The sequence below is a fragment of the Vespula pensylvanica genome, chromosome 4, assembly GCF_014466175.1.
Source record: "Vespula pensylvanica isolate Volc-1 chromosome 4, ASM1446617v1, whole genome shotgun sequence".
Taxonomy (NCBI): Eukaryota; Metazoa; Arthropoda; class Insecta; order Hymenoptera; family Vespidae; genus Vespula; species Vespula pensylvanica.
Window position 1 is genome coordinate 2,978,867 of NC_057688.1, and position 21,070 is coordinate 2,999,936.

General features: G+C 31.3%; 1 protein-coding gene across 1 annotated transcript; it reads right to left on the reverse strand.

Moving 5' to 3' along the window:
• Positions 1 to 275: 275 nt before the first annotated feature.
• LOC122628743 (trehalase-like) lies at positions 276 to 20,631 on the reverse strand. The gene is made up of 10 exons (XM_043811327.1): positions 20,049 to 20,631; positions 10,370 to 10,486; positions 9,472 to 9,773; positions 9,051 to 9,229; positions 8,313 to 8,494; positions 7,348 to 7,597; positions 7,027 to 7,267; positions 6,744 to 6,943; positions 1,448 to 1,644; positions 276 to 956 (listed from the first exon to the last, which is right to left on the reverse strand). Exons 1-9 carry the CDS (start codon positions 20,147 to 20,149, stop codon positions 1,453 to 1,455), a joined length of 1,764 nt encoding a protein of 587 aa, XP_043667262.1. The 5' UTR covers positions 20,150 to 20,631; the 3' UTR covers positions 276 to 956; positions 1,448 to 1,452.
• Positions 20,632 to 21,070: the final 439 nt, after the last annotated feature.

Below are 21,070 nucleotides of genomic sequence, written 5' to 3' on the forward strand. Positions count from 1 at the left end.
TAGATCGTTCCTCATAATAATTGATTGGAAAGATTTAATTTTGGTCGATAGGAAAGCTATTATCCGTTCATAACGTCATAGTAATTATATGTATTTGTACACATATATACATATACGTACACACACACACACACACACATATATATATACGTATTATATTTTTTTAGTTAAAATAGCCATTAAATGTCAACTTAAGAAATAATTTTAGCCGGAGATTTGCTGCCAGCGCCATTCTCCATATGGAACGATCTTATCGTAGAGAAATTACCATAATCTTTTATTGTTTATAAGCATTAAATTATTTATTAGGACTATATCTTTACATAACAATACTGACTCAGTTATAACAATCGAGATAACGCAGATTACGTAATTCGTTCGCACCTTCGAAGAAAGTTTAAATTTCTTTCGACATATCGTTTCTCTCTTGGGACGTTTTTCTCTAACCAAGCTTGGAGACTAAGTTTCGTCGATTCGACGAAAGTTCTTAAATAAAAAAGTCTATATATAGTAACGTTCCAGCGATTCTATATGATAACTAACACGAAAATTCAATAAATAATCTGTCGAACGATTAACACTTATCTCGGCATTTATATACATACGTGCACGCGTGGGTGTATATTAACAATACATATATAACAGAACTTTGCATTCCGAAATGTACTCGATATGTCTCTTAACAATCCTAATTTCTTTGCAGTTTCAATAAGAATGTCTCTCTATCGTGTTAACTTTGATATCTTTTTTGCTATAATTATAATTAATATTATTCGGGAAAAGTATTGAATAGTTATATAAATTTTTTTCCCTTTTTTATTTTATATATATTTTTTTTTTTTTTTTTTTAAAGACTATAGAATACGTTTATATGCGATTTGGTAACTTCGCTCCCCTATTTCGCTTATGGACTAGATTCATTGGCAAAATCACGTTTGGCACAGCATCCAGTCGTTCTGCAAAGAAATTTAACGACATTATTATCTTTAGAGTTTCGGAAGTACATCTATCTTATGCTTCGCGAATATATAAATTTATATATCTTATCTTATATTTTCATCGTCTACAAAAAGAACCGTTCAAGATAACTAGAGTTCGTATTGTTCGCATAAAGAAAAGCAGATCGGGAACATTTAAAAAGATAACTCGCACGTAAATCTCACGTACATCGATAATTACTTTCGAGATAAAAAGAGAGAAAGAGAATGGATCGTGATCGGAAAGAGAGATTCGAATTTATTAAAATAAAGAATACTTTAGAACGACGTTGTTTATCTTATATAAAGTTTGTTTTAATATCACGCCTGGGGTGCGATTATTCTTTACAAAATTTCATTTTCTTTGGTATACTTCAATTTAATGAATTTTCATATATTCAAATTGTTTTTAATAATAATAAAAATATTTTTTATCTTTTCGCCCTTGGGCATATTAGCTTTGTATTTACCTTCATTATTCAACGTTGTTGTGATCGTACATATTGTTGTTAAGGTCACCTGGTTTATTATTGCTAATACTGTTGTTCAATTTTATCTGGTAGAATGTTTTCAAGAATTCAAAAACAACGCCATTCGTCCATCCAAAGCCTTCTTGAACGTTGTATTCGCCACCACCGCCTCCTTTACCTGGCGAAGTAGCATCGTACTGCAAGCAAAGCGTAAATATGATAAATAATTAGATATCGTAAGCCCAAAGCAAATTCAACTGATTGAGTTTAATAATTAAGACGAACTTGAGACATAGCCACGATGCTATGTCGTCCGGAATATTTCTACAGAGGACCTCTTCTCATGATATACTCCCTATTTACTCGTTTAATTTCATATTGAAGGGAAGCCGAATAAACCGTGCCGATCATGATTGACGTTTGAATACTAATCTTTATAAATTCTAAAAGAGAAAGGCAGAGAGAGAGAGAGAGAGAGAGAGAGAGAGAGAGAGAGAGAGAGAGAGAGAGAGAGAGAGAGAGAGAGAGAGAGATACTTGGTCATAATAAATTCCATGAATCTTTTGCTTTAAGGTATTTGTATTCTATGTTATTCTGTATTATCAGAAAGAGAGATGTATTAAAATAGGTATTATATTGAATATTATATTAATATTGATATCTTTGGTTATAGCAAAACAATGCCATCGGGATTAGATGTATAAACAGTAAAATGTTTCGAAAACATTTTGAATTTTATTTCTTAATGGAGAATGTCATTATAAGAGATGAAACGGAAAAGGAAGAAAAATATGAAGGTATAAGGAAAGAAGTTCGTAAGAATTTGGTCTTCTTTTTATTACGATCTCAGTTCGTAGGTCGAAAGACTTGAAATGGCAGGACGGATGATTTCGTGGCTTTGTTGAAAATGTCGACTTAAAATTTTTAATCTAGCACACGGACGGAACACTAACTTGACTTTATACCCAACGTAATACTCGGACTTATTCGTACTTTTCACGTTGACGAGTCGAGGCGATGACACAGTCGTAAAAAACGTCGAGAAACGTCAATTCGCACATTCGAATATTCATTTTCTATAGACAACCGAGATTTTTCATTTGAAAGTTAATTCGCAGAGGTCGCGATGCTTTTTCTTTCTCTTTTTCTGTCTATCTTATTTCAATCTATCTATCTATCTGTCTATCTTATTTTAATATTTATATTTTATTATTTAAGTTCATTTGACGAGAGAAAGTAATTACTATTTCATAATTAAACTTCAGTTTATTCAAATTTGACAGTGACATTATAAATCTTCTGAAAACACCCACAAATATATATATATATATATATATATATATATATATATACACACACATATATATATACACACGGAAAGTAAAAATAGATAACGTAAGTACATTAAATGGTTCATTTTGTATGAATATAAACGGAAAGCTTTTTCCGATTTATTAGTTAAAGCGCTTTCGAATTGCTAAAATCGGTTATATCGAGTCATGTATAATGGCTATTGAAAGTGACGGATTTCCAAATAAAAAAAAGAAAATGGAAAAGACTAGAATTTTTACGATTGTAAAAATTCTTCTCGTTTTGCTGCGTCGACAATTTTACGATAGTAGTATCGTGCGATATTGGTGCTTTATTCTTCGATGAATTTCCCAGGAAATGGAAAATGGCCGGTTTCGATAGATCAACCTTTCAGTATTCTTTTCGTTCGTTCAATCGAACAAACGATTCAGCATTTTAACGCGAGAGATTGTAAATTCCTTCGCGTTCGGGTACACCTCTCCGTATTTCACTCGTAGAGGAGAACTTGACATTTTAAAACGAAGATCACGGGGCTTTGAAAACATTCAAAGATTTGAGTTTACATAATGTTTTATTATTCACGTCGAATAGACATCAAATTTTCCTATTTTTTTTACGTCTTCGATCGTGTTCTATTCCTTTTTCTCTTCGCCTTTTTTTTTATAATATAATTTGCATTTAAACAGTCCTGTTTTAATTAATTATTTTTAGTTTATTCAATTTTATCCTTAATTATAATTTATTGTTTGATATTTCTTTATCTCTCTTTCTTTTTCATTGTAAAAACATTATTTATATGTCACCATCAAATTTTCCCTCTCGTTGGCATACTTAAGATATTTTCAACGAAACAGAGCGACCACTTACGATAACCGCACAACAGATCTTTAAATATAATATAATAGAAATTCAAAAAGATCCTTAAAAAATACAAAAAAAAATTCAATGTTACTTTAGCATTGTTACCTTTGATCCTTTTCAACCAATGTTTTCTACAAATGCAAAGACGATTTACACTACTCTTGAAGTCTTTTCTCGTTTAACGATATTATCCTTATCACTGATAAAATCCGGACGCTTTCAAATTCAACGGAAAAAACTTTGCTTGTTAGAAGACGACAATTGCTAGAGATTCAGCCGCGGATAATGTTCTCCCAGCAATTTCTGACAATGAAGAAAATCGGAGGATCATTTAATAATTCGCTGTGCCTTCTGACTCCGAAAATCCTTGCTTTTTTTTCGAGGAAAAGAGATAGATTATTTATTTTGCCGGATAACATTCCGTTCGATTGAAATGATGGATCGTTCGCGTTTCTTACTGAATCAAACTTGGAGATAGAAAAAAAATAGTTAGATTACAGGAATATAAAAAAAAGAATGAAAAGAAAGACACAAAGAGAAAGAGAGAGGGGTAGAGAGAAAGGTTGAAGTCTTGTGATTCCGATGGAAATAAAAATTTATTTTACGATGAAAAATGAAGTCCCTTTCATCAGTCTCCCTTTGAAAACCTATCGTTCGTTACGTAATCAGTAAAAGATGAATGATTTATCTCCTGTCAAAACCTACAAGTATATGTATATAATTTTCTCTTTTCTTTGCTTTCATTAAAATTCAAAGAAGAACTGTGGCACGTGAAATTCAAACGAACTTTAAAAAATTCTTACGTATAAACGTGAGAATAAAGACTTTCCTTTCTCTCTCATACGAGCACATGCAAATATACTTTGATTATCCTTCTTTGTGATTCGATACGAAAACATTAATTAAATCGTTGATGTTAACTTCTCAATCGTTAACTTTTCAACGCGATTGATTTTCTTCTTCGTCTTATCGCAATGTCTTTCTCATCGATTGTCTTATCTTTTCATTCTTTCTTATATTCTTTTCTTTCTCCTTTCATCAAACTTTTGAATGTGCAATCCTTCTTCATCCGTGAATTCTGATTCAAGCTACTATCAATCTTCATTCTTCGCTTCTTAATAAACCGAATGAAAGTTCTTTGCGTTAAAAATAAGCTGTGAAAAATGTAATTACTTTGCGAGAAATTATGTTAGAATTTGGAAACATTTCTACATGGAAAAGTCGCGATAATAATAAAAGCGAAACAACCCGATTGAAAATTTTAATACATTTTTCGGTATGCGTGGGCGTGTATATTATTATTATCGCCTTAATATTCATTCCAGGTCGTTTGCATTTTATTCGCGTTCTCGTTACGGATATATTAAAGCTCAGCGAATCATAAGAGAGCCGTCTTAGTTTCACGTTTCTTTACAGTTAGCCGTGTATTTAGTATATAGTGTATTTATAATAGGCATTAAAAGTATTTTTACATCTTTTAAAAGCGAATAATTTATTAAGTACAAACGAAGTGTTTTGAAATTGTGAATAGGTATAGGAAAATTTTAACATTTAAAAATTATCGTTGTGACAATATTAACAAATTAATCCTTAATAAATAAATAAATAAAGCATTATTTTGTGAATGTAGATCTTGTATGCAAAAAAAATACTTTCGGTTTTGACAATAAGACTTTACGAAGTAATATTTCTGAATCTAGATATTTAAAATTTTAGGATATCGCTTTCGTCAAAAAAAAAAAAAATTAATAAATATAAAATAAAAAAATAAAAAGGAAAAGAATTGGAATAAAAATTCAGCTTTAAAAAGTGTAAAAATAAAATACTTTTAACAGTCGCCGTAACTCGAAGAATATTGATTTTCATTCGGTTATTGAGTTGGTATGGTACAGAAGGAAACATTTTCTTTTAGTATCCTTTGTATCGTATCGGTAAGCCGTATTTTTCCTATACGTAACCATCCTACAAAGAGCGTCGTTTTGGAATCAAGCTTGTCTTGTTTTATACCTTTACGTCTTTTCCCGTTCATCGAATTTACCGAGAACGCGGCGTTTCCGTCTTGGGACTCGAAAATCGACTTGGCGAACTTTTTGATCGTATCATCAAAACTTTCATCGATAAAAGTAATATTCCTATTCGGTAAGCCTTACGAAATATCTTTTCCCATTTGAGAACTTGTTCGTCCGATGGAGATAGAGACTGGTACGTACCCGTGTACGTATATATAGGTACATACGTATTACATATTTATATACAAGATCTACTGAGCGAGAGTTGTGTCGAGAGTTGCGATAAATTGAATTAGAAGTTTAAGGGACATTCCTAAAAGGAATTATCGACTTATTTGCTCTAAATATAATCGAAACGGAGAGAGTATAGGAATCTTTCGTATTTTGTACAATTTGAAGGAGATGAAGAAAAATGTGTGAGGGATAAAGAAGGGGATTCGTATTGTATGCTACTCCTGTGTCGTCTTGAGTTCGATCTTTTACAACACAATCATTCTTAGCGTTTCTCCTTAAGGTATCGTAACGTTATTCCAGCATTAGTTGACCCAAGAACAAAGCTGGATTTACGAAGAATCGGGTTCCATCGCGAATAAATCAGAGGACTCATAACATTATCCTTCGAAATATCTTATCATCGAAGAACCAAGTTAACATGAGTTAAGGAACGAAATAGAGAAAATAGTATGACGATATCGACCCTCCAACGTTTATACAAACTTCATCATCTAATCTGATTGATTAAAAATTCCTTCTCTGTAAATCCCGAAAACAGCGCTTTTAACGCTTCGTATCATCTTATTCATTCCACTTGTTATTTTAAGAGTTTTCAGAAGAGTGAGCACTCTAATTAGCAAGGTCGACCAAGTTAACATCTTCTTTATATTTCAAAATATATTATTAAAATTTACGACGAAATATTTCGACTTGATGGAAAAAAAAATAATTAAAAAAGAAACACGGATAGATCTATTAAAGTTTAAGCTATCATATCGAGTAATTTGTGTAAAAAAATTGCTGAAAATTAGCTATTCCCTCGACTTTACATAGATTACTTAAGAATTGTTCGTATTAAAATATTAAAAGGTGTATTCAAATATCCCAATAAAATAACTTACCTTCTCGAACATCTTTCCAGTAGCTTCATAGCCAATATAATTTGATTCGAGCCACTCACGGGCAAAGTCCGCGCTAAATTGAACAGCTTCTGTAACGTGAGTTCGATATAATCCTTGGATCATTATTGATTGTAAGGGTGGCCACGCGTTAGGGAAATCCCATTGTTCGCCAGTTTGATTCAGAGATGTTGGAGTTCCGCCTGTATAGACGATGAAACAAGTCGATTACGTACTCTATTAATTTTAATACGACGATGGGTAGTAAATTCTAGATGAAACTTACCAAAGTACGAATTAATTTTCATTTTCTTCAAATAAGATACAGCATCAAGTGCGATCTCCCTGGTTTTACTAGTATCGTAACTTAGTGTGTATAAAGGTGTCAGGTTGGTAGGATAAAAGGATGTTCTATGACGTTGATTCTTCATGTCGTAATCCATCCAAATTTTAAATTCATCGTTCCACAAGACCTCGTTGATACCTTCTTGAAATTGGTTTGCTATCCTTAAATAATATGGGATTTTCTACGAAACGATTATCGTAACAGTTATTATGTTTAAATCATAAAGAGGTTTTTCGATCATACGAACAAGCGCAAACTTACTTTTATGTTATTCAGTTCGGTGTGAAATTCGATAAGAATACGAGCATTTCTTTGAAGAAAACTATTCAAATCAACTGGTATAATGTTCTTCGTATTGATATCGATCAAACTATTTGATTCTTTTCCTTCTGGTCCGATGAACCATCTTCCTGAAAAGTCCCAACCGCTTTCAGCGCCGGCTTTCAAATCGCTGTACAAGGAACGTATCTTATCGACATCTGACAATTTTTGTGCCAATTTGTAGTCTTCCCTGAAATTAATAAGTCATTTATTAATGAGATAAGTTGGTATTATCGTGATCTTCAAAAAAAAAAAAATATCATTATTTTACGCTAACAAGATCCTGATTGAGGCTTGAAGAATAATTGTCTTTTCGGAATAAGTAAAATACGTTCATCTATTTTTCATTTATTCAAAACGAATGTTTCGAGATATTAAAAATTATCTACTCTTGCAAAAGGAATTTCTTTTTATAATCGACTAGGTAAATGAATTTTTTCAAGCTATCGTGTACGGTAGATTTATTACGATAGGAGAAGAATATTCCATTTTTATAATTTCTCAATTAAGTTGGAGCGGATCAAATGCATTTCTACAGTTATCAATTGATTTTGTGGTTTTTATTACATTGTGAAACGTTTCGAAGCTCAACGAGATTCTTAATATATCGATGAATAATGAAAGTATAAAAAATTCCAACGGAATTTTATAATATTTTAATTAATCTACGGATTCTCTTTTTCTTTTTTGTTTGCATTATGTAAGTTATTAATTCAAAATTCAAATTAAATTTTGTATACATTGTATCTTTAACATTATTCAACAATATACATACTTATATCGATTTTCATAAACATCTTTTTAAATTTTATTTTATTATTAGTAATATTAAATCGACATCTATTGAAAGGAACCGAATATGTTGGATCTGCATCGAAACACAAAGCATCTAAATTTTAATGTACCTGTAACTTTCTGGACGTGGTCCTTCGCTGTGAACGACGTAATGGGCCATCTTATAAGTTTTCCCATTTCTTTTCACATCGACCATCTTGTATTTCATCCAGTAATCGAACTCTTTGTCTAAGGTCCCAATAATTTTATTCAAGAATTCGTAATCTTGCGTATATTCCAAATATAGCTTGACCTGTGACGAGAAATAGACAAGAGGAACGATTAGAATGTTAAGGAAGAATACAAAGAAGAAAGTTCAAACTTTTTCGAAATCTCGATAGCAAGTTCGCGAAAATGTAATATTCGTGAAATTAATGGTTGAAAATAAATGATTTTCACTCGGGTTACGTTAAGAGTATATCCTACTTGAAGATATTCGACAAGTTCATCCTCCTTCTAAGTTTGACAAATATTTCCCGTAAGAGCAAAGGTCAAAGAAAAGGGAGGGAGGGAGAGAGGGAGAGAGAGAGAGAGAGAGAGAGAGAAAGTATGAGATGAAGTATAGTGAACGAAGAAGAAGAGAAAATCAATGAGAACTTACGGAAAGTATTTCTTTCAGAAAAATTTTTTATCTTGAAATTATTTTATTCTTTAATTGATATCGTAATTCATTATAGACGGCTTTTAAATATTTAGAATATTTAAAAAAGAATCAATCAATATAAAATCGAATTATTAATATAGATATAGATTCTTATTACAATAATTATTTAACGATGTGAAATCGTTTAAGGAGTATTAAGACTTACCATGGGAATTAACAATGGTGGATGACTTCTCATGAGATAATACACACGACCGCCATTTGGTATGAATCCAAATCTATCGACCATCGATAAAAAGTTGTTTATCATTCCTTTGACAGTATTGTTCATTCCGCATATCAATAATCCTTCGATCACCCAATAACTGTCCCAGTAGTAAAACTCTGTTAAAAAATTATTTCTGATATTACAAATCTCTTTGAATCGATTTTTCTTTGTCAAAATTTATATCTCACGCAATATTATTTTTAAATGTTCCGTGAATGCATTAAAATAGTATTTAAAATGTAAGACATAAAGTGCAAGTCAATGTATCTTATAATGACAATTATGAGATTGTTAAATTTACTCGTTACATTATCGGATTAAATAGTCGTTAGATAAGCTTTTTTTTTTCTTTTTTTACCTTTGAATCGACCACCCGGTATTATGAATGCATTATCCACGTAAATGATACTATGCCTGTCTGGATGTTCAGTCACTATTGGTTTTATCTTCCTCGCCAATTTCTTCCATATTCCGTTCAATTCCTTCGCCCACTTCCGTAGATTAGGATCCTCGATAGTCTTCAAAAACGGCGGATCTTCTTGCCAATCCGGTAACGTGTAGTTATCGAGCTCATCTTCCGCCGAGAAATTATCAAGGACGAATTGAGCGACTTGAGAACGATTCGGCTGGTTATTTGTTTCCTCCATTAATTTATTGAAGCTGAAATATAGTTACTTTGTGTTAAATGCTTATTATATCGTATTTATCTTCAATGCATTATCTTCAAAATCGATAAAACGTTTCGTCAGTTAATTATGAAATTATGGTGGAATGTAAAAGTTAAATTGCTATGAGAGTTGTGTAACTTAAGAATCGTTATACTGAATAATATGCGATTGACGTAACAAGAAAAAAGGAACTGACATAATTGCACAGCTGATACTATTTATTCATCTGACGTGAGTTAATTATCAGTGGGCATCCATTAGGCGTGTAATTGTCATACATTTAATCAACTTATTAACGTATTAACGATAATTTGTGAATTTCTTTTCTTTTCTCTTTGAATTTTCTTTTTTACTACATGGGACAAAGTCGTTTGGAAATTTTCATTTCGAGCATTATATAGATCTTCTCCCGTAAAATGTTTCACAGTTCCTTTCGATAATAATTCTGGAAAAATTTATCTCGTAGAATAATAAATCTAATTTTTATTACAATACAAAATACCAACGTTCGATTAGAAAAAGAAAAAGTATATTTATTAGTAATTGATATAAACAAAAATAGAATCTTCGATCGATGAAGTTACTTACTCGGCAAGTATATTTTGCGGTTTGTTCTTTTGACTCATATCGACGAAGGTTTTACTGTCATTGAAGATTTCCGCCAATTGTACGATTTTTAAAAGGTTCCCTTGACAATAGATCTGGCTGTAAGTTGAAAGAAAAAACAAAAATTATGTATACAAATGGATTACCGTCTTTTGCTTTTTGATCGATTTTCATCGGCACGAAATCACTTTTTTTCTGAAGTCTTATCAGTATGCAACGGGACGTGATTTCAATATGGTAACTATCGGAGAGTGGAAAAATGTCACATTTCTAGGACAGCTAAGGGAATAAACATGTGATTTGAGAATATTTTTAATAAGATGTCAAATAAAAGAGAACGAGAAAGCTTATTACTTTTTTGGGAGAAACGGAAAAGATACGATCATACTTTCTGATATGTATTAAGATAGGAGGCGGATCGAAAAGTTTAAATTTGATTTAAAATAAATGGAAAAACATGCTTAGTTCGAGGGTCCGAACTAAATCAGGATCTTTATGTGTCTCGCTTTTACAATTTTTATTTGTCGCTATTTACTTTGCATTACGGAGACACTGGTTTTGGAGATACCGTTTAAATTTTTACTCTATGAACATACTTTTAAGTTGTCGAGGATATAAGCTGTAATAAAAGTGATCCTCGAACAGACTTAATCGAAAGAAGAATCTTATGACATGAGACTTTGAGAAGGAAAATAGGATAGAAAAAAAAAGATTTTTCTGTTTTACCGTTGGCGAACTAAACGAAGTAGTCAATCAAAGCTTTCAAGTGCCTTGGGAATTATCCTCGAACTAATCCACCTTCTTGGATCTTTTTCGTTAGAGAAACTTCGTAAAAAAATGTAATTTCTGAAGTACATTCAGAAGCGCGATCTCTTTTCCTTCTTCTATTTCTAATACTTTCTGAGAGTATTAAGAGAACTAAAGTAAAGGAATTTCGAGAATGTTTCGAATACTAATATATATGTATGTATGTATGTATGTATGTATATGTATATGTATATGTATATGTATATGTATATGTATATGTATATGTATATGTATATGTATATGTATATAACAATGCTACAATAAAATAGATCAAAACGAAGAGCATCGAATTTTATTGAATTTATTTCAAGAGTCAGATGCTCGATAAACCTTTTGAAATCAATGTAAAATAATCTATAAGAGATATTCCTGATTCGAGAGTTAGTTAAAAAATTTTGATAGTCAAAGTTGATTACAAAAGAAAAAACTAATAAGATATCATTTTATATTCCTTTGTCATAAAATAGTCGGTATAAATCCAACCGGACGGAATAGCTAGCGTTCTTAGGCGAGAAATAAATTTTCTTTCGTTATCCTTCTTTCGTCCTATTTCTCTTCTCCTTCAACTTTTATTTTTTAGCCCATGGCGATGAAAAAAAAAAAATGGTTGATGATATCAACCTCGGCATCGTTCCATCGAGTTTATGTTCGTCTTGATGAGGAAAGAAAAAAAACGAAAAAGACAGAAAATAAGAAAGAAAAGAAAAAGAGAAAAAAAAGAAAAGTAAAAATAGAAAAAAGGAAAGAATGGCGAAATCTCGCGGTACGTTTACCTGTCATCCTCAGCCATGAGATTTCTATTACTAACCACCACTATTGCTACGATTCGTTTTATACCTTTCTAAAAGTCCTACCAACGAAGATCCGTTGAGATTTCTACTGTACAATGGCATTGATGGCGCGCGAAAATCGTGTCAGACGGATGCGACGTTAAAGGATGCTTTTTTATACTCGACACATAAGATAAATCATAGTTTCGAGTGATCCAGTCTCTTTTCTTTTTCTTTTTTTTTGTGTAAAGCGTGTTCTGTATGCGCGTGTGTGTCTATGTACAAATATTAATTATATGTATATTTATTTAATGAATTCATATTCACTTTAATAAAAAAATTAATTAGAAAATTCCCGTGCGATGATACGGAATAATATGTAAAAGATGTCAGAAATTTTTGTTTTTAATAACTTGGAGTCGTAAAAGTGGTTTTGCGATGCATAAATTACGTTTTACAACGAACGAAGTTGTATTATTTATTACAGTTCATTTTATAGTTTTCTACCCTTCTGCTCTATACCCATATATAATTTTCTAAAATTAACCTCCTATTTTTATTTAAATATCGTATTTTATCAACCTTATCGGATAAAATTATAAACGCTACTTCCATTTAATATAATGTAACGATATCGTTAGCAGTATCGGACAGCGTAAAAATTTTAACGATAAAATGCACGTTCGCTGTCCATGTACATAGGTATTATCGAAGTGTTACATCAAATGCAAATAAAGTCCGATTGCCCATGATTTCTTTAACAAATAACGTCCGTTTCATTCGATAATCGAAAAATGTCAACATACGTATCGATCTACTTTGCTTCCCTTCTTTGTAGTCTCCGTATACAGCAAACTGAGTTTGCGTATTTCGTATCATCTAAATGTTTTCTTTAGATAAAAACTACATTGTAAAAATTTATAATTATCATATTCCGGTAAAATATTTCACAGTTAGAGTCAACATTTCACAATTTGACTCTTGGATTCAATCAATTTTTTACTCTAAAACTATTTCATATCATCAAAAGCAACGGAAATATTTCAAGTGTTCCAAGTTAAAAAGTTGACATCCTGTGTATACATATATTTGTACATATGTATACGATATAACTATAATGCATTTAATGATAACCGGCACACTTATCAACAGTCCTTGATTTAAGAATTTTTCCAACAGTTGACGTCGGTTGCGAGGAACAAACATAAATAAAAAACATGTCGATCGAAAACCAATTTTTCCTCTTTCTTCTCTCGGGTATCCAAATAAAGCGTAGATATATCTTCCTTGGATAAATTTGATTTGGTTGATCGAGTGAGATCGGGAAACGCGTCGGACACGAAAAGAAACATTATTAAGAGAGAGATTAAATGTTTACAAATATTAGGAGAAAAAAATTGATTGATCAGTGCATGTCGAAATCAAAATTGTTCAAATTCTATGATTCGAGCTAGTGCGACATAATGTCTCTTCACCGACGATGTATCGACATCTTCGTTCGAGATTGAACTATACTGAGGTTTCATGGGTCAATTGAGGAGCCAATCCCGTACGGTTATCTCTACTTCGTATTTTCTTTTTCCTTCTTTCTTTCTCTTCACTTTTTATTTTAGCGGACATCATTCCACCAACTCAAGTAGTGTATGTATGTATCTATGTATATGTGTATATATATATACACGCGTATGTATCTATATACATATATGTGTATACGTATATATGTACCAGTTAAAGAGAAAGCTCATCGTCAATACTTTTCACTCCTTTTCCTTCTCACTTCGAGTCACATCGTATCCGTACTTCTTCCATTCGTACGATTTCAAGAACTTTTCGTCTTCGAGCAAACTTTATCGTTTTTCGTCTACTATGAGAAAATTGCAGGTTATCTTCATAGACCTTTACAACTTGGAAAGTAGAATTAAAATACATAGACCACGTAGCCTCCCACTTCTTTTCGAAAATTTTCGAAAACGCAATCCAAACGATTAAAAAATATCGACGACAATTTTTCTCGGCAATTGACATTTTAATATTCCTATGTGAATGACATTATTTAACTTATTGTAATATTTTCTTCTGAAAAGTTTCGTAGTCGTTTTTGATGTAGCAGAGATAAATTAAATGAAAATTCAAGGAGATAGTCCTTTATCTCCTAGAGATAAGTTATTCAATGAAATGATATTTTCGTAGAAACTTATTAGGGTCTGTTTATTTATAAAAAAGAATTAATTTCAATTTTGATTCTTACAAAATTGTTTTCTTACGATATAATAAGATATCGACCAGATCCGTTCTATTTAGAAATCGTTTTACGTAAATAATAACGAACTCTTCTGGTCGGCAGGTCAATTAAGTTTGACAAATGAAAAACTCGCAAGGTCTAAAATGTTTTGACCTGGTAAAAGAGTTGAGCAACAAACGTTTACGTATGAAACATTTTCTTTCTTTATTTTTTTGTTTTATTATTAGGTGGATATGCACAATGCAGTTATCGAACGATTAATTTTGCTTTTAAATGTTTCGTTTCTTTTCTTTTTCCTTTTTCCTTTTTTTTTTTTTCAATAACCATCTGCAATAATTGAAAGAACGGTCGATATAAAAGTACTTCTATTACGATCTGAAATAGAGTCAGCTTTAATTAAGCGATATTAAATGACGACATCGATAAATAATACTGACCGTCGAATCGCAGTATCGAAAATTTACGTCAAATTCTAACGTTACTCCGTTCGTTTGTTCGTTCGTTCGTTCGTTCGTAGTTGCTTTCATAATATCGATTTATCAAGCATTTCGTGTTAATGAGAGCCATCGATAATGCAAGAAAGATAATTCAGCTATCGCCAAAAACATTTATTCTGCATCATATTGTACATTAAACGGTATACTAAAAATATTTAATACTATTAGGTGTTAATCAATTAAATTGAATTTAATAATTATCCTGATATTATAAATAAATGGATGTTAAATATCATCAACGCGATGAGGCGGGATAAGGGGATGTATATGTGTTAAAATTAATTATATACACCGATATGTTTTATATATCTGCAAGATTTTTTATTCGTTTATCAATGAATGAGATAAGCTCCTTATAAATAAATGATCTCGAATAAAACGTTTTCCTTGAAATCGTATATCAGTATGTAACGAAGATATTCAATTTCGACCCGAGTATAATATATTTTTAGTTTAAAAATAAAAAATTTTTATTCAACGTTTCCACCAATTCTGATTAAAAGTAATCCACTAATGACAGATAAAATTAAAAACGTTGATAACTTTTACCACAAACAATCACTTCGTATTCGATATGATACGATAACATAGTACTATCGCAATACTTGCGGGAAAAGATAAACTTTAGTCGTTCCGGTCGGCAATACTTTTCCGTTGAGTATCGTACGCGCCAACAATATACAATTCACCATCAAAAATGCTTCCTTCATGCTCATAAAGCAAGCCTTTATGGAGACATTATACCGGCTTGAATCAGCCCTACTTCATTGCAAATCTCAACCCTTGGGTATCGTGATAAACTTTCTACCCCCGGGAAGGACGATTTTTCTCCTTTTGTTCGATGTCACCGGTTAAAAGGGAAAGTGGGAAGAGCTGAATTACTCTTAAATTAGCTTAGATCTTGTCCTTTTAGAAAAAAAATTTACTCTCCAGTGTATTTTTATCATGTTCCGTTCAATTTATCTCCATAACTATGTAAATTATTATATGTTTTATTATGGAAAATATTTAAACCTACTATAGATCTTTTATAGGGAATTTATTTGATTTTTTTATTTAAAATCATATCTTCTTTTATTTACGTTCCTTGATGAGTTAGCACGAATCGCTCTAATTAAATTTCTTCATATTTTCCATCAATAAAGAGCTAAGATAGATAATAGGAAATTTTTATTACGAAGCACGAAGCATTCGAAACCTACGACAATTTTTTACAGATGTAATACGATTGGATTATAAAAATTTTAATTACATGCGTTTTATGATAAAAAAAGAAAATATGATTTTGATAGACCGATCAATTTCATCTCTAGTAGTCTATCGTTTCGTTTTGGGAAGGAATTTATATAAGGAAAATTTCCAACTATTCTTTCATAAAAGCCGCAAAATATCAAAAAATGCAATGTTAAAAAAAGATAAATCTAAATTAGTGCATTTACAATTAAATTAGGTCAGTTTCAACAAAAGAGTGAAAGATATGGTTCGTTATTTATCTCTAGAAAAATCTCTACGAGTAATTTTTTAAATCTATATTTTATAATTTTCTATTGCAATAGAATTTTATATCTTTTAATCTAGTATATAAGAATTTCTATCAGCAAGAAAATAGAATAATTTTCAATAAGAAATTCTAGAATTTTGTTTGAAATTATTCTTCTCTTCAAATATTTATGAGTTATACATTCTTCGCGAGCTTATCGATCAATAAAATAGTAATAAAAAATAAAATTTTACGATTTTACGATTTAATAGCGAGTATTGTATGCATAGAGGTGCGTCAAATAGAATTCGTGTCGCACGAATAATAAATATCACCATAATTGCCTATGATTTCAGTGAAAGGTCATTGTCGTTGCCTCGCAGCTCGTTTCAAGAGTTTCAGCTAATACGAATGAACGGCACGTAATAACCTCAGTTTCTATTTGATTCGCTATACTCTATACTTTAGATATTTCTATATCACTACTAATTCATATCACATCGTTTAGTTAAATTATTAAATATTAAATATAAAATTGAAAAAAATAAAGATAACAATATAGACCACTTTATATTCGAAGTTGATTATTTAATTAAAAGAGAAATGCGAACTGTTAACTGTTTATAGAATAAAACTCATATGGATTAATTCTCATATTGTTATAATCGATATAAAATAATTTTCGAAAAAGATCGAAAGAAAAGATAATGAAACTAAATGATTATTGTTATAACTTGCCTTTATCATTTAAAAGACAGAATAAATTTTTATGAAATTTCAAATGTTTCATATTTCACGTAGAAAATGTTTGAAAAAAGAAATTTAAGAAATTATTATGTCCATACGATAATCGTTTGAAGACGATTCGAGTGAGTCAATATATATAAGGAAATGAAAAATAAATAATAGAGAAAAAAAAACGAATCGAGAGTCGATAGATGTGGGACCTTCCGGATGTGCTCGTTTTCTTTCCCTTCTTTCTCGCGATAAATTCAATTCCACATATGCTTCGATGATAAGGCTTATCCCAACTCGCATGGATAACCAATGTTATTCATTCATCGTTTGTCATCAATGGAAATCGACACGCATAAAACATAATCGATCGGATCTATCAATATATATACATATACCTATACATATACTCCGGCATTTAAGAAAGGATACAAATAAATAAAAATAGAAGAATAAAGAAGAGGAGAAAGAATGATCACCGGTAACTATATAAATTCTGGAATCTAATGAGACGATCATTATTATCTCTAATTGCCATCGATCAATGGATATTACGAAAGAAACGATCTCTGAATTGCAAATTCGTGCGAACCTGGCATGTTTCGATTTCCCCTCGATATAAGCAACATTATCGACGATGACTAGCAACGTTATCAATGACAAATCTACCGCGATGTAATTTCGTTCAGGATTCCACGATTACGAGAAAATAGCCAATTATGAAATCGTTTGTAAATCGTTTGTAACGTCAATCAATTGTCATTTCACGTATTTCTTTGTTTGTACTTTTATTTTCTTTTCTTCTCTTTTCACGAGAACCTTTTTCACGATTTTATTTGGTTTTGAAATGTTTCTCGATGGATCGAATAAAACAATAGAATAAAAAAAAAACAAAAAAGAAAAATCCAAACTATGAAAATCCTACAATATATAAAAATTCCTATATATGTATATACACATATGCAATTGAATTACGCACTTTGACGAAGATTTAATAGATTTTAAACAGCACGTTAAAGAACGAAGGATCTCTTATCGTGATAAAATCGTCGCCGATTTTTCAAATTTTTTTATACGATGTTATTTTCTTTCTTCTCTTTTCCGTTGAGTAGCACAATAGTGTCTTAATTCAATCATTATTTTCGCATGTATCCGAGGATAATTATTTTCATGTATTCGATGATAACATCATCTTTTACAGAATATCTTTGTTATTCATTCTCTTGTAACATTGTAATTTTTTAAATATGTAAAAGCATCGTAGAGTTATTTCGAATCAGATAGGATCGTGCAAAATGGTTATAGAAAGAGATCGATCAATAATAATCTTCTAGATATGTTGATGCGATTTAAGATATTAAAATAAAAGATGTTTATAAAGATTTAAAATATTGGGGAATAATTGCATAGTACTAATTAGAAATTGATAATATTTATGATCTTACATAAGTCACTTAATCGAAGTAAATGACTTTGAATCGGTCAAATGAAAAGTAGATAACAATCACGTTATTTCGTCAAACAAAGATATGAGTTGTTGCCTTTATCAATGTGCAACATATACGTAGATACACAGTTTGTTAAAAAAAAAAAAGTTGAAAGGAGGAGTTCTTTCTTCGATTGAAACGATTAGTTATCAAAATTATCGATTAATCAGAAGCGATAAGAGTATCATCAAATGAAAGAAAAAATAGTTATGTAGCGTAATAAATATCTATGAATTTTCTTCCTTATTTCTTCCCATCTATTTGTTATCGTTATCTTCGAAGAGATAGAATACAATTACATACTTATTATCATTTGATGAGAATGTAGATACTCAAAGCGATCAATGAACAAGCCATTAAAGAAATCATGCACATTTGCTTTAATGTCATGGTCAAAGAATATCATCTTCGATCATTTCTTTGATTACTAGTTTGTATTTTCTCGTTATATTTCTAAAATTTTCCTGCTCGAAATTATTTTTCAAATTACCAGTAACGACGAACAAGGAACAGGGAAACAAAGTCAAATATAGACTTGAAATTTGTATGAAAATTTGTATCGATGCGTACAAAACCGCAGCAGTAGAGTTAAAACTGCATTTGTTTATTTATTTTCGCGAAAAAAGATAATGCCTTCGTATGAATACATGTGCGATAGTGTTATTATCGTTCGATACTAGAGCGATTATCCTTGAGATTATTAACTTTACTTTGATGATAAATATTTCGTGATAAATGCGTTATACAATAATCGATAATTCCTTTTACTTCTGTCACAAGATGTTGTGCCATCTGCATTTATTTATTATTTATTTTATAAAAAAATATCAAAATGAGAGTATATCTCTGTACGTGATGATATTATATTTATTTTGAAGACATAAACTGAAAGATTAAACCGAAGAATGCATTTCTACACTTGCTTCTCAAAATTACAAGTCATAAGAAAATATGAGGATAGAATTTAAAGTAAATTTTTTCAATTGCACAGTAGTATAATCTTTGTATATATGTCTGATAAAAAGAATCAAAGTATATATTGGAATCTTCATTATCAACTTTGATAGATTTAAAACTTAAACAGTAATGACACTAGTCGCATATTCACATAATTTCTAACATTTGAAATATTCATACGCAAAGTAAATGTTAACATTAGCATTTGCATTTTTTAATGGTCATTCTAGCGTGCAACTTAGCAACGTTCGACTTTTATTGCGTAGACGACTCGAGGAACGCGAGCAGTTGCATGGAGAAAAAGAAACGCTTCGTATAATTAGATTTATCTCGTTGTCTTGTCAGAGTGAGACGAATTTGGATGTAATGTTCTTACGTTTATCAAAAAGGAAAGACAAGCATGGATCTCGAGTAATGCAAGGCAAGAAAAAAAAACGAATGAAACAATTTTTACGTCCGAACTCGTAGAAAAAAAAAAGAAAAACAGATTCGATTCGATTCGACAGATCGATAACAGAAAACTTCTTGAAGAGAGTCGAGCGATAAGGATGAGAAAAAAAGATAAGCAAAAATCTAAAATACAAAGTAACTTCATTAAATGTCTGGTTATAATTGGCATTGGATTCAACGTGATAGAAATATAAATCTAAATCGTCGAGAGACCTTCACTCTCTCCTTTCGCTTACCTGGTACAGAGGTCTGGGCTGTTGTTCTCCGCTCTCCTGATAGAAGCTGCCTTACCCAAAGTAGCAATTACAGCCAAAATCAAAAATATTCTAATCGCCATCTTTGCGTTTCTTTCTTCGTTTCTTTTCTTTTATTTCTCTCTTGACAGCAATGACCGATAGATCGTTACAACAAATTAGGATGTAGCCTTTTTACGAGGATTTACGGACATGCGGAGCCCCCTCAGTCGCGACACCGACCGATCCGCGCCGAGCAACGATCGGTCAATCGACTGACACACCGGCTATTACTACGATATACGCGCTCGAGTTAGACAGAGAAAGAAAAGGACATCCGCTCTCCGACCACAGTTTCTTGCTCTTTCACTCTTCTCTCTCTTTCAATCTCCCTCCCTCTCTCTCTCTCTCTCTCGTGCTGTCGAGCTTAAAACCGATAGCCTTCTAATGATTATTGTAACTCGAAAAAAGTATTGTTATCTCTTTTTGTATATATTTCTCTCTTTCTTTCTAAGAAGATATAAGTATATTTTCTATCTCTTTCTTTTCCTTATCTCTTTCGCCTTCGAACTCTTTATCTTTGTTATAACTCTTTATCTTTCTTTCTCTCTCTCTCTTTCTGTCTCTCTCCCTCCTTTGTTTCTTTCTCACTCTTATGCGAATACAATTATTTAATTTTCTTTCTGTCTATTTTTTTTTCACTTTTTGCTTTTCGCTCTATCGATAGGTACGAACCCGTGCGTACCTGTTTCACTCGACTTGAACGCAGCAGGATAAGTGGTTATATACCCGACGTTTCCTTTGCACGGTGATAAGGACGTGTCGTTGATTGGTCAACGCTAGGATCCTCTTCGATGCTTATTGGTCAACGATTAGAATTTTCACGTGAACTTTATCATCCCGCGAAACGTACCATATGCCCATTCGTCTTTCATCTCGATTCTTTCGTTTGATCGATGTGACTCTTTAGAATGATAAAAATGATTAAGGTGTATTTGCTCGCTCGTGGAATTCTCAAGGAGAAA

Coding starts and splice junctions, on each gene's coding strand:
- LOC122628743 (XM_043811327.1), bottom strand. CDS start 20,149: ATGGCGATTAGAATATTTTTGATTTTGGCTGTAATTGCTACTTTGGGT. Junction 8,495..9,050: donor CACCATTGTTAATTCCCATG/GTAAGTCTTAAT, acceptor TTCTCGTCACAG/GTCAAGCTATATTTGGAATA. Junction 7,268..7,347: donor CCGAACTGAATAACATAAAA/GTAAGTTTGCGC, acceptor ATCGTTTCGTAG/AAAATCCCATATTATTTAAG.